This window comes from Balaenoptera physalus (assembly GCF_965194825.1).
Source record: "Balaenoptera physalus genome assembly, chromosome: 1".
Taxonomy (NCBI): domain Eukaryota; kingdom Metazoa; phylum Chordata; class Mammalia; order Artiodactyla; family Balaenopteridae; genus Balaenoptera; species Balaenoptera physalus.
The window spans coordinates 156,225,113-156,238,297 of record NC_138882.1 but is presented as its reverse complement, the minus strand read 5'-3'; the positions used below and the strand labels follow the sequence as shown (position 1 = coordinate 156,238,297).

Genomic DNA, 13,185 nt, shown 5'->3' with positions numbered 1-13,185 from the left:
TATAAATAAAGATCGTATCTTCTCTTTATCCAAACGTTGAAGAAAATGAAGCCAGAGCAGCTATTACTATATTACAAATTTTCAAATACAAAATACATTTCCTAATCAAAGGATTATATACTACAGACAGGTATCTCTCAGTAGGACAGTTCCAACACTCATGAAAACAGTAATGAGAGGCAGTTATACGATGCATTTATGATATTTTATTTAACTCCTTGAACATCAAATACCTAGTATGTGCCAAGTATTGTCATATGCACACAGCAGCTACAAAAAAGGAAGAGTCAATGCTCTTATGAAATTATCATTCTAACGAGAGAGAAAATAAAAAATAAATAATATATCAGTGCTAGGAAGAAAAACAGGAGGACCGTTCATCCCTATTTGCCCTGAGCAGTACCCTTTTCACAGCTGTTGTCTTGGTGGAAATACTAAAAACACACTCTTTTACTCTCAAAGTATTCTGGTGTAGAAGATAAAATAACCTTAAAGATAATGGGATAGAGATTGAGATATTGACCAAAAGGGGGGAGCTATTTTTAAATACTTTGGTGAGAAAAGATCTCTCATAATGATAAATTTGAGGAGTGACTTGGAGAGAAGTGAGGGAGCAGGCAAGTCCATATCTGTAGGAAGAGCTTTTCAGGCAGTGTATTTGTGGCAGTACGTAGCTGACCCCTGAACAATGCAGAGGCTAGGGGTGACCATCCTCCTGCAGCTGAAATCCGCATATAGATTATAGTCGGCCCTCCATATCAGTTCCTCCATATAAATGGTTCCTCCATATCTGCAGTTCCTCCGAATCTGCAGTTCAGCATCCACAGGTTCAACCAACCACAGATCATGTACTGTAGTATTTACTATTGAAAAAAATCCATGTATAAGTGGACCTGCACAGCTCAAACCCACATTGTTCAAGGGTCGAGTGTACTGTGTACGTGTGACAGAGTATGTTTGTGTGTGTGTGTGTGTGTGTGTGTGTGTGTCTGTAGAAGAAAATCTACAAACCTTCAGTGAGAAAGGATGAAAATCCAGTTTCAACAGAGTAGTCTATAAAGTAGAAAACTTTTCATCCTCTTTCTTGCCTAAAAATGGTTCCCAGGAAATGGCTTTAGTCATAATTAATTTTAGTCTGGTAGATTCCAGGATTAAAACCATTTCCCTAAAGAGAATGCCTTCTCTATGAATGTAAAATACCCCTATCTGGCTTTTAATGTCATTGGCCCTTAATATCAGTTTATATTTATATATCATAAATATATATTTCCCCAGAAGCTTGGTGATTCTGGGGTGCAGATATGGTATGAATGGAACTTGGCAGTTCCCCAATATTAAGAGTAATAATAATAACACACCACCAATAAAAATAAACAAGGGACATTTTAAGTGTTTACTGTGTGCCAAGGACTGTTGTAAGCATTTTATCTGAGGTTACTCAAGTATCTGACCATTTATCAGACTGCCCAATTAAGGGGGTCCTTGAATCTCCTTGAGCATTTGTACCATCTACCAAAGAAAAAATAGATCCTTACCTCTCAACATACACAAAAATTAACTCAAAGTGTACCACTGGCCTAAATGTAAGGGATGAAACTATAAAATTTGTAGAAGAAAAGAGAAAATTTTTGTGACCTTGGGTAAGGCAAAGACTTCGCCAAAAACATGATACATAAAAGAAAAAAAACTGATAACCTGGACTTTATAACTTTTGTTCTTCAGAACACACCATTAAAAGAATGAAAAAAATAAGCCACAGACTGGGAGAAAATATTTACTAATCATATATCTGATAAAGAACTTATATTTAGAATATTTTTAAAAACAAAAAAAACTTACAACTCAGTAAGAAGACAAACTACCCAGTTCGAAAATGGGCAAAATATCTGTACAAGCATTTTATAAGAAAAAGTTACATGAATAGCTCATCTGCACTTGGAAAGATGCTCAACATTATTAGTCAGTATTAAAATGCAAATTAAAAATACATTGAGATATCACTACACATCTATATATTCCAAAAAGACTAACAATATCAAGCCTTGGGGATGATATGGAAAATCTTCATACGTTGCTGGTGGTAATGTAAAATGGTACAGTAACTTTAGAAAACAGGCTGACAGTTTCTTAAAAAGTTAAACATATACTTAGGATACAACCCAGCATGTATCCATATACTCATAGCAACATTGCTCATAATAGCCAAAAACTTGAAACAATCCAAATGTTCATCAAATGGTGAATGGAAGGGGAAAAAAATTTCCACACACGATGAATATTATTCATAAATAAAAAGGAATGAACTACTAATATGTAGAACAATATGGACAAACCTCAAAAACATTATTCCAAGTAAAAGAAGCCAGGCACAAAGGACTAAATGTTATCAGAATCCATTTATATAAAATTTCTAGAAAAGAAAAACACACAAAGATAGAAAATAGATCAGTGGTTGTGGGGACTGGAAGTGGGCATAGAGATTGAGTACAAGTAGGCGTCAGAACTTTTGGGGTGATGGAAACATGCTAAATTGGATTGTGATGACGGCTCATAACTATATACATTTTCTAGAAATCACTTAACTACAGTTACAATGGGTAAATTTTGTGATATGTAAGTTATACCTCACTAAAGCTTTTAAAGTAAGGAAAGGAAAGATGACACTACCTTTCCTATAAGAACAGTATTTCAGGGTCATCACATTGCTGATAAGGAAAATATCTTTTACAGAAGAATTCCAGCTAACACATATAGAAAAAATTAACAGTGTTAGAAAAATCACATTTGGTAACCCCTAATGAAAAGACGGGTGTCAAGGAATGCTGAAGCTGTTCGATGAAAGGCTGTAGAGGAGGTTTATCATGGAGGAATCAGGCTGATGCTGTCTGGAGCCAAAAGATAAATCTTAATATCACTAAACTTAAGACAATCAGACACTATATGCCACTTGATATGATGCAATAATAAGTTCAGAGCACCAATTATGAAGGATTCTTGCCAAAAAAATAAAATAAGCCTGAATCGAACCAAACCTTTAGGTCTAATTATCAGTTTACATAATATAAGTGATGAATAAGCTAAACAACACTTTAAGGAAGCAGCAGCCAAATCCAAACTGTAGGACATTATAAAGGACCTGATTTTTCTAAAAAATTCATAGCATTAGGAAAACAAAAACTGAGGGACACTACTACAGAAAAAAATAAACTTAAAAGCTAAACAGCCATATACATATGTGAACCACACCTTGATGGGATCCTGATTTTTAACAAACCAACTGTATAAAGACATTTTGGTGGCAACTGGAGAAACCTGCATAATGACTAAGTATTCGATGTTATTAAGGAATTATTATTAATTTTGTTAGGTATGATACCAATATAGTGGTTATATCTTTTTCAAAAAAGCCTTTATCAATTAGAGGTCATGCCAGAATATTTGCAGTGAAATAATGTATGTATAGAATTTGCTTTTAAATATTTCAACATTTTTTTAAGTGGCAGGGTAAACATATAATACAATGGGCAAAATGTCAAAAACTGTTGAAGCTGACAGGTATATGAGACTTCATCATTCCATCTTTTCCACTTTTAGTATAGTTTTAATTTTTCATATTAATAAGGTTAGGGGATAACAAAAAACTGCAAAGCTGAGGGGAAAATAAAAGTAAAAGAAAAGGGGCCCAAAGCTTACAAGAGAGATCAGGGATAAAGACTGCTGTGGAAGTCATCAGAAGATAGGTAAAACATGAAGCCAAGTCTTTGGAGAATATCATATAAGGAGAGAGTAGAAACTAAGTAAAAAGAGATCAGAGAAGTGAAGCCAGAGGAATTTGAGAAAGATACCAAAAAGTGGAATATCAGTGATGAAGGAGGAAACCTAAGAGAAAAACTGAATCAGGGAAATCAAGACAAGAAAGATTCCAAATAATAATAACCACAAAGTACTCTTAGAGACCCTAAATTTCAAATAAAATAGGAAAAATTATGTTTTTTAACAAAAGAATTTCAGAATGATAAGGGAAATAATTATCTTCATATTTTCTAAGAAACACAATTTCCCAGATACTGAATAAGATGTTCAAGAAAATTAAAAGTGATTACGCACTGGCACCAAGTTGCCACCTCACTAGTCTGCCATAGTGGAAGACAGAATACCAAGTGCAAGAACAGTTATAAAAAATAAATACGATATTGACATTAGCCATAAAAAGTTCTTTAAACTATTAACTCCCTGAAGGTAAAACAATGAGCCAGCCTTATTTCTACCCATATGCCCAGATTCTAGCATGGTTCCAGGCTGCACGTTTCTATATTTCTAGAGTCCCAACGGGGTGCAAAAGGTATGGAAGGGACAGTTGACATTGACAATGCTCAATATTGTTGGCGTTTTGAGCCACAATTATATATTAGACCAATATGGTAATCCCTAATCCCTTTCTGATTACAAGGATAAATAACAGAGCTTTTCATTTCATACTCAGAGCTCGAATAACGTATTCCCAAACGTATACCTCTGCATTGCTGCTCTCACAAAAAATTGGATCTTTTTATAGTTGATCCCTAGTACTTTGAAGAATTTACTGTTAACCACAGCCTTGAATACGTCACTTTCAAACAATTTATTAACATATTGCATATAATACAAAATGCAAAAGCATATGTATTTTAAGCTACTATTACTTCCATCTTCTATTATTTACTCTCTTGATCTGCAACACAGTGAGGTTAAAGACATATTTTTGTTTGCAGGGCCAAGTCCCACCTAACATGAATCTCAGTTCTTACATCATTAACAGCCCATATCATTTTAATCAATAAATAGTTCAGATAAGTCTTTTTGTTATTCACAGATCAAACACAGAAAAAGGAAAAATTCCCCACCTCTCTACAGCACACGTATTTTTTATTATTTCCAGGTATATTCCAAAATTCTAAAAAGTGTAAAAAAATTCTCACCTCAAGATTTTTGAAGTTCTTGTTAGACCCTTTTTGACTTTTATCTAACTCAGGATTAAAGAGCATGATTCTAAAATCTCTTAGAATCAGAAATTAAAAGTTAAAAACTTACATTCAAGCTGTGCAACCACATCTCCAGGGTCTACTGCTTCAGGGAACACCTATAGTGAGAGAAGGCAGAGGGAAGCAGGATAGAGAAGAGAATGTAAAAGGAAGACATATATGAAATAGTTTTTGTGTTTTCCTTCTCATTCCCAAAATATTCCTTTCCCAACTAAAGAAACTTCTGACATTATTGAGAACTGTCACTTCCTCTCTGCTTCCCATGATCACTATACAAGATTTTACCAACAAACAAAAATTACAGCTGGCTCTGCCTCCCTCTCCCATTTGATCTGCTAGCAGTCCTCCCTTTGTTACCATGGTCATACTTGCCTTCTTGGTGTTCCTCCAGCTCATCAAGTTTATTCCCAACAAGATACTTTTATATTTTCTGTTCCTCTGCTTAGAATGTTTTTACCCTAGACCTTTAAATAACTGATACTGTCTCATAATTCAGGCTCAGTTTCAATGTTATTGCCTTCTCTGACCACCCTTTAAAATAAACAATCCCCCTAATCCTTCTGTCCCCTTACCCTCCCTTTATTCTCTTCATGACACTTACTATTTACTTGATTATTGTCTGTTTCGCCTATTACAATGAAAGCTCCAAGAGGGGAGCATGTTTGTTTTGTTTACCCAGTGCCTAGAACAGTGCATGGAACAGGGCAGGTACTCAGTAATTATCTGTGGAGAAGAGGAAGGAGAAAAAGGAAGGAAGGAGGGAAGGAAGGAAGGAAAGAGGGAAGTAGACAAGGAGAGAAGGAAAGAAAAAAGTGAGAAACACAATTGGTAATAATTACCCAAAAGCACCAGATTCGGGGGAAAAAAGAAAAGAGACTTACAGAAAGAAGCACCATATGACAGCCATAAGCAAAATATGACCTATTCTTACCTATTAATATCTCCCCCCCTCTCTTTTATGAAAATGATTACTTAGAATTCAAGGTGCTATATTTTACATAAAGACCACTAAGACAATTTTAGAAGTAAACTGATCCATCATGAAAAAGAGGCAACTGATTCAATGTATAATATAATGCATATTTATCTTCAAGCTTCCAGATTTAAGTTACAAATCTCCTTTTGAATTAAATCAAAGTGCATAGTCAACAACAGTAATATGTGTTATTCAAAATTTGGAACCACTGATTTTTTATTTGTTAACATTTGATTGGATATTTGAAGTCACCTTTTCAAACACCATTCTGGCATTGAAGACCAGTGGAAAATTGGCTGGGACACATTGTGTCTTTTTGTATTGGCCAAACACACAGATGCTAAGATAGATGTCCTCCTTGTCTTTCAGCACCACTCCCGGGCAAGTTACCTGAAAGAAATTAGACAGATGAATGTGACTGCTTCATGAATTCCCTGAACTACTGTATTAAAATAAACTTACCAAACATTACATAAAAACACTAGTCTGCTAAGCTAATAAAAATATTCACACGTTAAAAAAAAAAAGAGATTCTAGTGTTTACAGAGTTAAATGAAATGCCTTTATAACTTCCATCCCTCTGAGAAATCTATGATTTTCCACTTGGTTCTTTGTGTCACATTGGAAGCTCTATGTACTGGCTCTTGGGACAGACACTAATAGTTTTAAACAGTAAGCCTCAGGCTCCCACTTTATGTAGAATGCTGACATAAACTTTTCAGCATCATTTAATCACGAAGGATTAAGACTCAACAGAAATAAAGCACTATACTGGAGGACAAAAAAAATACCAAAAAAAGCACAAATCTGACCTGTATCACCCTAAGTCGCAGCCCATACACACCCTCATCAAAAGAAATATGACAAACTTTCAAAGCAAGTGAACTGTAAGTTTCTAGCCCAATGAAATATTTTTTAAATATAAAACTGCACTTAACTATTCTCAGGACTGACACAAAGTATAGGCATAAGATGTAGGGTTTCTAAAAAATACATAGCACAGTCTCTCCAGTTCCTGCCATATTTCATTGTCAGTGATCAACCATACCCTTAGTAGGCTATTGAAGATTCTCCAAGATTTGAATCCAACTTATCACATAGCAATATTACTTGACATCTCCTAAAAATACAATCAAAGTATATTTGTTATAGTTTTCTGAACACACACATTACTTTCTTGCCTGGCATTCTTCCATTATCTGGAGTACTACTCATTTCTACTCCATGCCATCTCCTCCTCATCTACTTCTACCTCCCAAGGCTTACATTAACTGCCATCCCATACACAAAACTTCTCTTGATTCACCAACTATCACTATTCAATTCAATCTAATTCAAACATTTATTGTGAATTTATTATATTCAAGTAAATAGTTTTAAATTCTCACAGCATTTTATAGTTCTCTTAAGGCTCTAATTATTGTCTCTATGCATTTTAATGAAGTGAGTATACCTCACCTCTTTTATTTGATTATAAATTCCCTGAGAACAGAAATTCTAATTTCCTCATCAATGTATCCAAAAACACAGACTTTCCATATTAAGAAGCAGCTTAGAAATTATCTAGTACAGCTTTGAATTTTTTATATAGGGAAACAATAGAGCCCCAATGAAGTGAAGGTGATTTACTTACTTAAAGTCACACGATAAATGAGTCAATACAATACATTCAAAGTGCTTAGAACATTGCCTGACAGTGCATTAAATAAATAATAGTGGGCTTCCCTGGTGGCGCAGAGGTTAAGAATCCACCTGCCAATGAAGGGGATACGGGTTCGGGCCCTGGTCCGGGAAGATCCTACATGCTGCAGAGCAACTAAGCCCATGCGCCACAACTACTGAGCCTGTGCTCTAGAGCCCGTGCACCACAACTACTGAAGCCTGCACGCCTAGAGCCCGTGCTCTGCAACAAGAGAAACCACTGCAATGAGAAGCCCGTGCACCGCAAAGAGGAGTAACCCCCACTCGCCACAACTAGAGAAAGCCCACGCACAGCAACAAAGACCCAACGTAGACAAAAATAAATAAATAAATAAAAATAAATGTATAAAAAAAATAAAATAAAAAAATAAATACTAGCTATAGTTATTATCAGAACGAAAACCACTATCATCTACCATCTTAATATAGACTATTGCACTGAATAAATGACTAAGACTTCATGTCCCTCTGTATACAGCAGTTAAGATTATTTTCTATGCTAGCTATTTTGACTCCATCTACCCCTTATTCTATTTTCTACTTTTGTCCTAATAATTCACTATTGATTATTAAAATCAAGGCCCTCAGAAATCTCATTCTGTCCATCAGCTTCATTTTCTACTCTGCCTCATTTAAACCAAACCTGTTAGAGTCCCTCTAAGGCTGTGTTATGTGGCTACAGATGTGGCTGGTCCAAATTGAGTTGGACAGTTAGTGTAAAATACAAGATTTTGAAGATTTTTGAAGACTTGTTCAAAAATATTTTAAAGAATTTTTACAAAAAAAGTGTAAAAAAACTCATTAACAACTTATACATTAATTACATGTTGAAAGGATAATACTTATAATATACTGACTTAAATAAAATTACTGTTAAAATTAATTTTATCACTTCTTTTAATTATTTAATGTAGCTAGGGGAAATTTTTAAATTACATCCTTGGCTCAAATTATACTTCTATTGGACAGCACAGCTCTAACTGTCCTCACTGGAAAATACTGAGTCTCTTTCCAATTTGTAGTGTATTTAAGAAGACATGACATTTTTCCTTATCCACAGTTCTATAAATTCTGCCATTCTTTAAAGGAATACCATGGAAAGTTCCAAAAAGAAGGCATTAAAAAAGGGGTTAAAGAAAATCCGACAGAACAAATATAAAATAAATAGCAAACTGGCTGGCTTAAACCAATCATATGGATAATTACATGAACGTAAATGTCTTAAGTAATGTAACTAGAAGGCAGAAATTATTAGACTGGATAAAAAAGCAAAACACAATATGCTAGTCTGCAAAAATACAATTTTAAAGATTAAGACATACATAGAAAAAGTATTTTCATAATAGCAAATATCTCCAAAATCAGCCCCTCCACAGAGAAGCTGAATAGACATTTTTCCAAAGAAGATATACAGATGGCCAACAGGCACATGAAAAGATGTTCAACATCACTAATTGTCAGAGAAATGCAAATCAAGACAACAATGAGATACCACCTCACACTCCACAGAATGGTTATTACCAAAAAGACAAGAAACAACAAGTGTTGGTGAAGATATGGAAAAAAGGGAACTCTCACACACTGTTGGTGGGAATGTCAACTGGTGCAGCCATTATGGAAAACAGTATATCGGAGGTTCCTCACAGAACTAAAATAGAACCACTTATAGGATCCAGCAATTCCACTCCTGGGTATTTATCTGAAAAAAAAAGAAAATACTAATTTGAAAAGATATATGGGGACTTCCCTGGTGGCGCAGTGGTTAAGAATCCTCCTGCCAATGCAGGGGACACGGGTTCGAGCCCTGGTCCAGGAAGATTCCACATGCCATGGAGCAACTAAGCCCATGAGCCACAACTACTGAGCCTGTGCTCTGGAACCTGCGAGCCACAACTATTGAGCCCATGAGCCACAACTACTGAGCCCGCGCTCTAGAGCCCACGAGCCACAACTACTGAGCCCGTGTGCCACAACTACTGAAGCCTGCGCACCTAGACCCATGCTCCACAACAAGAAAAGCCACCGCAATGAGAAGCCTGTGCACCACAACGAAGAGTAGCCCCCCCCATCACAACTAGAGAAAGCCCATGCACAACAACGAAGACCCAACGCAGCCACAAATAAATAAATATAAATAAATAAATAAATTTTTTTTAAATAAATATTTTTAAAAAAGAAAAGATATATGTACCATGTTCATTGCAGCACTATTTATAATAGCAAGATATGAAAGCAACCTAAATATCCATCAATAGATGAATGCATAAAGAATGTGTGATACACACAAACACATCCCCCCGCCCCCCACACACACAGGGATATTACTCAGCCATAAAAAAGAATACAATATTGCCATTTGCAAGAACATGGATGGACCTAGAGGATATTATGCTAAGTGAAATAAGTCAGATACAGAAGGAAAAATACCATAAAAAAAACAAAACAAATGAACAAAACAGAGACACATAGACACAGAACTGAACTGGTGGTTGCCAGAGGGGAGGTGGGGGTGGGGGGACAGACAAAGTGGGTGAAGGGGATTAAGAGGTACAAACTTCCAGCTATTAAGTAGATAAGTAATGGAATTAATGTGCAGCATAGGGAATATAGTCAATAATATTATAATAACTCCATATGGTGACAGATGGTAACTAGACTTATCCTGGTGATCATTTCATAATGTATAAAAATATTGAATCACTATGTTATACACCAGAAACTAATATTGTATGTCAATTATAATAAAAAAATTATTGTAACAAATGGTGAATATTTACTATGAGCCCTAAATTAGACACTATTGTTGTATAAATGCTAAATTTATTGTGTGGGGGAATTGTATTATAATTTATATAGGAGAATGTCCTTGTTCTTAGGAGATTTACCCTAAAATATTTAGTGGTAAAGTGTCTGAATGTAAGCAACTTCAAATGTTTCATCAATATATTTTTATGTCTATATCTCTACTTGTATCATAGAGAGAGATAAATAAATCAGATGTGAAACAAACAAAAAATCAGCCTTCTGTAAAAGCTATGACAACACCAACAAAACCTGTCAAAATCAACTTTTTAGAGGCCTAGAAATTAACGAGAAGTTTGCAACAATCTGAGGAGCATTTATTCAAGAAAAATAGCTGAATTTTGGTAAAAACAGTGATATTGTGGTGTTTTAACATACTTTATTCCCAATCTCCTCTACTCAGGTCTGCTATAGCCTTGACAACCAAGACCCTTACAATCATGGTAGCCATGAAAACTAGCAGCCCTACAGCCACTGTAGGAAATCAGGTATAAAGCTACCCAAGAGCCCTACGCCTAAGGAATTGTCAACCCCCATTCACAGGGCTTCTCTTTATTTGACTTGAACCAGAGCTTAGTCACAACAAACATCCTTTACCTCCAAGGCATTTGTCAAAAAAAAAAAAAAAGCAGCTATTGTTTAACATCATGGATGCCTGAGGCAGTGCCAGTTGGAGCAAACAATAAGTGACCAAAACACTTAAAAGGCAAAGCTGGAGAACTGTGTGTGTGTGTGTGTGTGTGTGTGTGTGTGTGTGTGTGTGTGTGTGTGTGTTGGGGGGCTGTCTTTGACAAGCTATGATACATTCTTGGCAATTTAGAAGGTCATGCACATGTGCAGGGCTATGAGCATACCTAGAAATTACTTAGGGAAGCCCTAATCTCTCACCTCTGGTTGACCTTGAGGCTTTGAAAATGTTGGAAGTGAAGACTAAGACAGAGTTGTACATTACCTGCAGGGCATAGAAAGTATGTCCCAACATACACAGCAATAGAGATACTCAGCAAAGACTGGGGGACTCACTGGTTCAAAGCATTTAAGGAAATATAAGTCCTGTCATTAGAGGGCCATAAAGCTAACTGAGCAGAGACTTCAGTGGCCACACACAACAAAGAACACAGACTTTACAGAATATAGACATTGCCTCAGGAAAGTAAATAAACAAACAAAAAGCAACAACAACAGCAAGAAAACAATAAACTCTGGGAAATAGAGTAAGTCTGATTTACACAGTTCCATATTATATTATTTCAAATGTCCAGTTTTCAACAAAAATTATGACATGTAAAGAAACAAGAGTTAAAAAAAAAAAAGAAACAAGAGTATGACATATACATGGAGGAAAAGGCAGTCAGCAGAAAATGTCCTTCAGGAAGCCCAGAAGTTGGGCTTACTAAACAAGAGCTTTAAATCATCTATTATAAATATGTACAAAGGACTACAGGAAAACTTATCTAAAGATCTAAAGAAAAGTATGGCGATGTGGCAAAGACGTCTCATCAAATAAGGAATATCAATAGATAGACATTATTTTAAAAAATAGAGATTTTAGAGTTGAAAAGTACAAAACAAATGAAAATTTCACTAGAGAAACTCAAGAGCAGATATAAGGTAGCAGAAGAAAGAATAAGTGAACCTGAAAATTTGTCAATTGAGATTATCCAGTCTGAGGTACAGAAAGAAAAAAGAAAAATGAATAGTCTCAGAGACTTGTAGGAAACCATCAAGCACAGCAACATAGATATAATGGGAGCCCTAAAGTAGAGGAGAAACGGCCAGAAAGAATGTTTGCAGAAATAATGGATGAAAACTTCTGAAATTTAAAGAAAAACAATCTATACATCCAACAAACTCCAATAACTCCAAATCACACACATTGTAAACAGACTGTTCAAAGACAAAGATGAAGAGAGAATCTTGAAAGCAGCAAAAGTAAAATGATTCAGTAGGTACCAGAAATCCTCAACAGGAATAACAGCCAATTTCTCATCAGAAATATGAAGCCAAAAGAAAGTGGAAAGACTTATCCAAAGTACTTGAAGAAGACTTTCAATAGTTCAATATCCAGGCAATTCTCCTTCAAAAAAACGGAAAATTAAGACTTTCTCAAACAAAAACAGATAATCCATCACTAGCAGAACTTCCCTATAAGAATTATTAAAGAGAATCCTTCAGAGACCTTCAAGATGGCGGAGGAGTAAGATATGGAGATCACCTTCCGCCCCACAAATACATCAGAAATACATCTACATGTGGAAGAACTCCTACAGAACACCTACAGAACACTGGCAGAAGACCTCAGACTTCCCAAAACGCAAGAAACTCCCCCACGTACCTGGGTATGGCAAAAGAAAAAAGAAAAAACAGAGACAAAAGAATAAGGATGGGACCAGCACCTCTGGGAGGGAGCTGTGAAGGAGGAAAAGTTTCCACACAATAGGAAGCCCCTTCACTGGCAGAGATGGGGGTGGCAGCAGGGAAGCTTCAGAGCCACGGAGGAGAGCACAGCAACAGGGGTGCAAAGGGCAAAGCAGAGAGATTTCCGCACAGAGGATCAGTGCCAATCAGTACTCACCAGCCTGAGAGGCTTGTCTGCTCTCAGTGGGTGGGGGCTGAGAGCTGAGGCCTCAGCTTCGGAGGTCAGATCCCAGGGAGAGGACTAGGGATGGCCACGTGAACACAGCC

The 13,185-nt window shown here is 36.0% G+C and overlaps 1 protein-coding gene across 4 annotated transcripts in view; it reads right to left on the bottom strand.

The window, feature by feature from the left end:
- The window catches only part of SPATA6 (spermatogenesis associated 6), a 152,280-nt gene that overhangs the window by 119,843 nt on the left and 19,252 nt on the right, over positions 1–13,185 (bottom strand). For 3 of the 4 annotated variants that reach the window (XM_082430060.1, XM_082430057.1, XM_082430058.1), the window contains exons 2-3: positions 6,250–6,387; positions 5,071–5,119 (exon numbers count right to left, since the gene is read on the bottom strand). In XM_082430060.1, the coding sequence (XP_082286186.1) occupies positions 5,071–5,119; positions 6,250–6,387 (187 nt within the window). Of the gene's footprint in view, positions 1–5,070; positions 5,120–6,249; positions 6,388–9,276; positions 9,398–13,185 lie in introns of all 4 variants that reach the window. The other variant, XM_082430059.1, reaches the window with a different exon arrangement.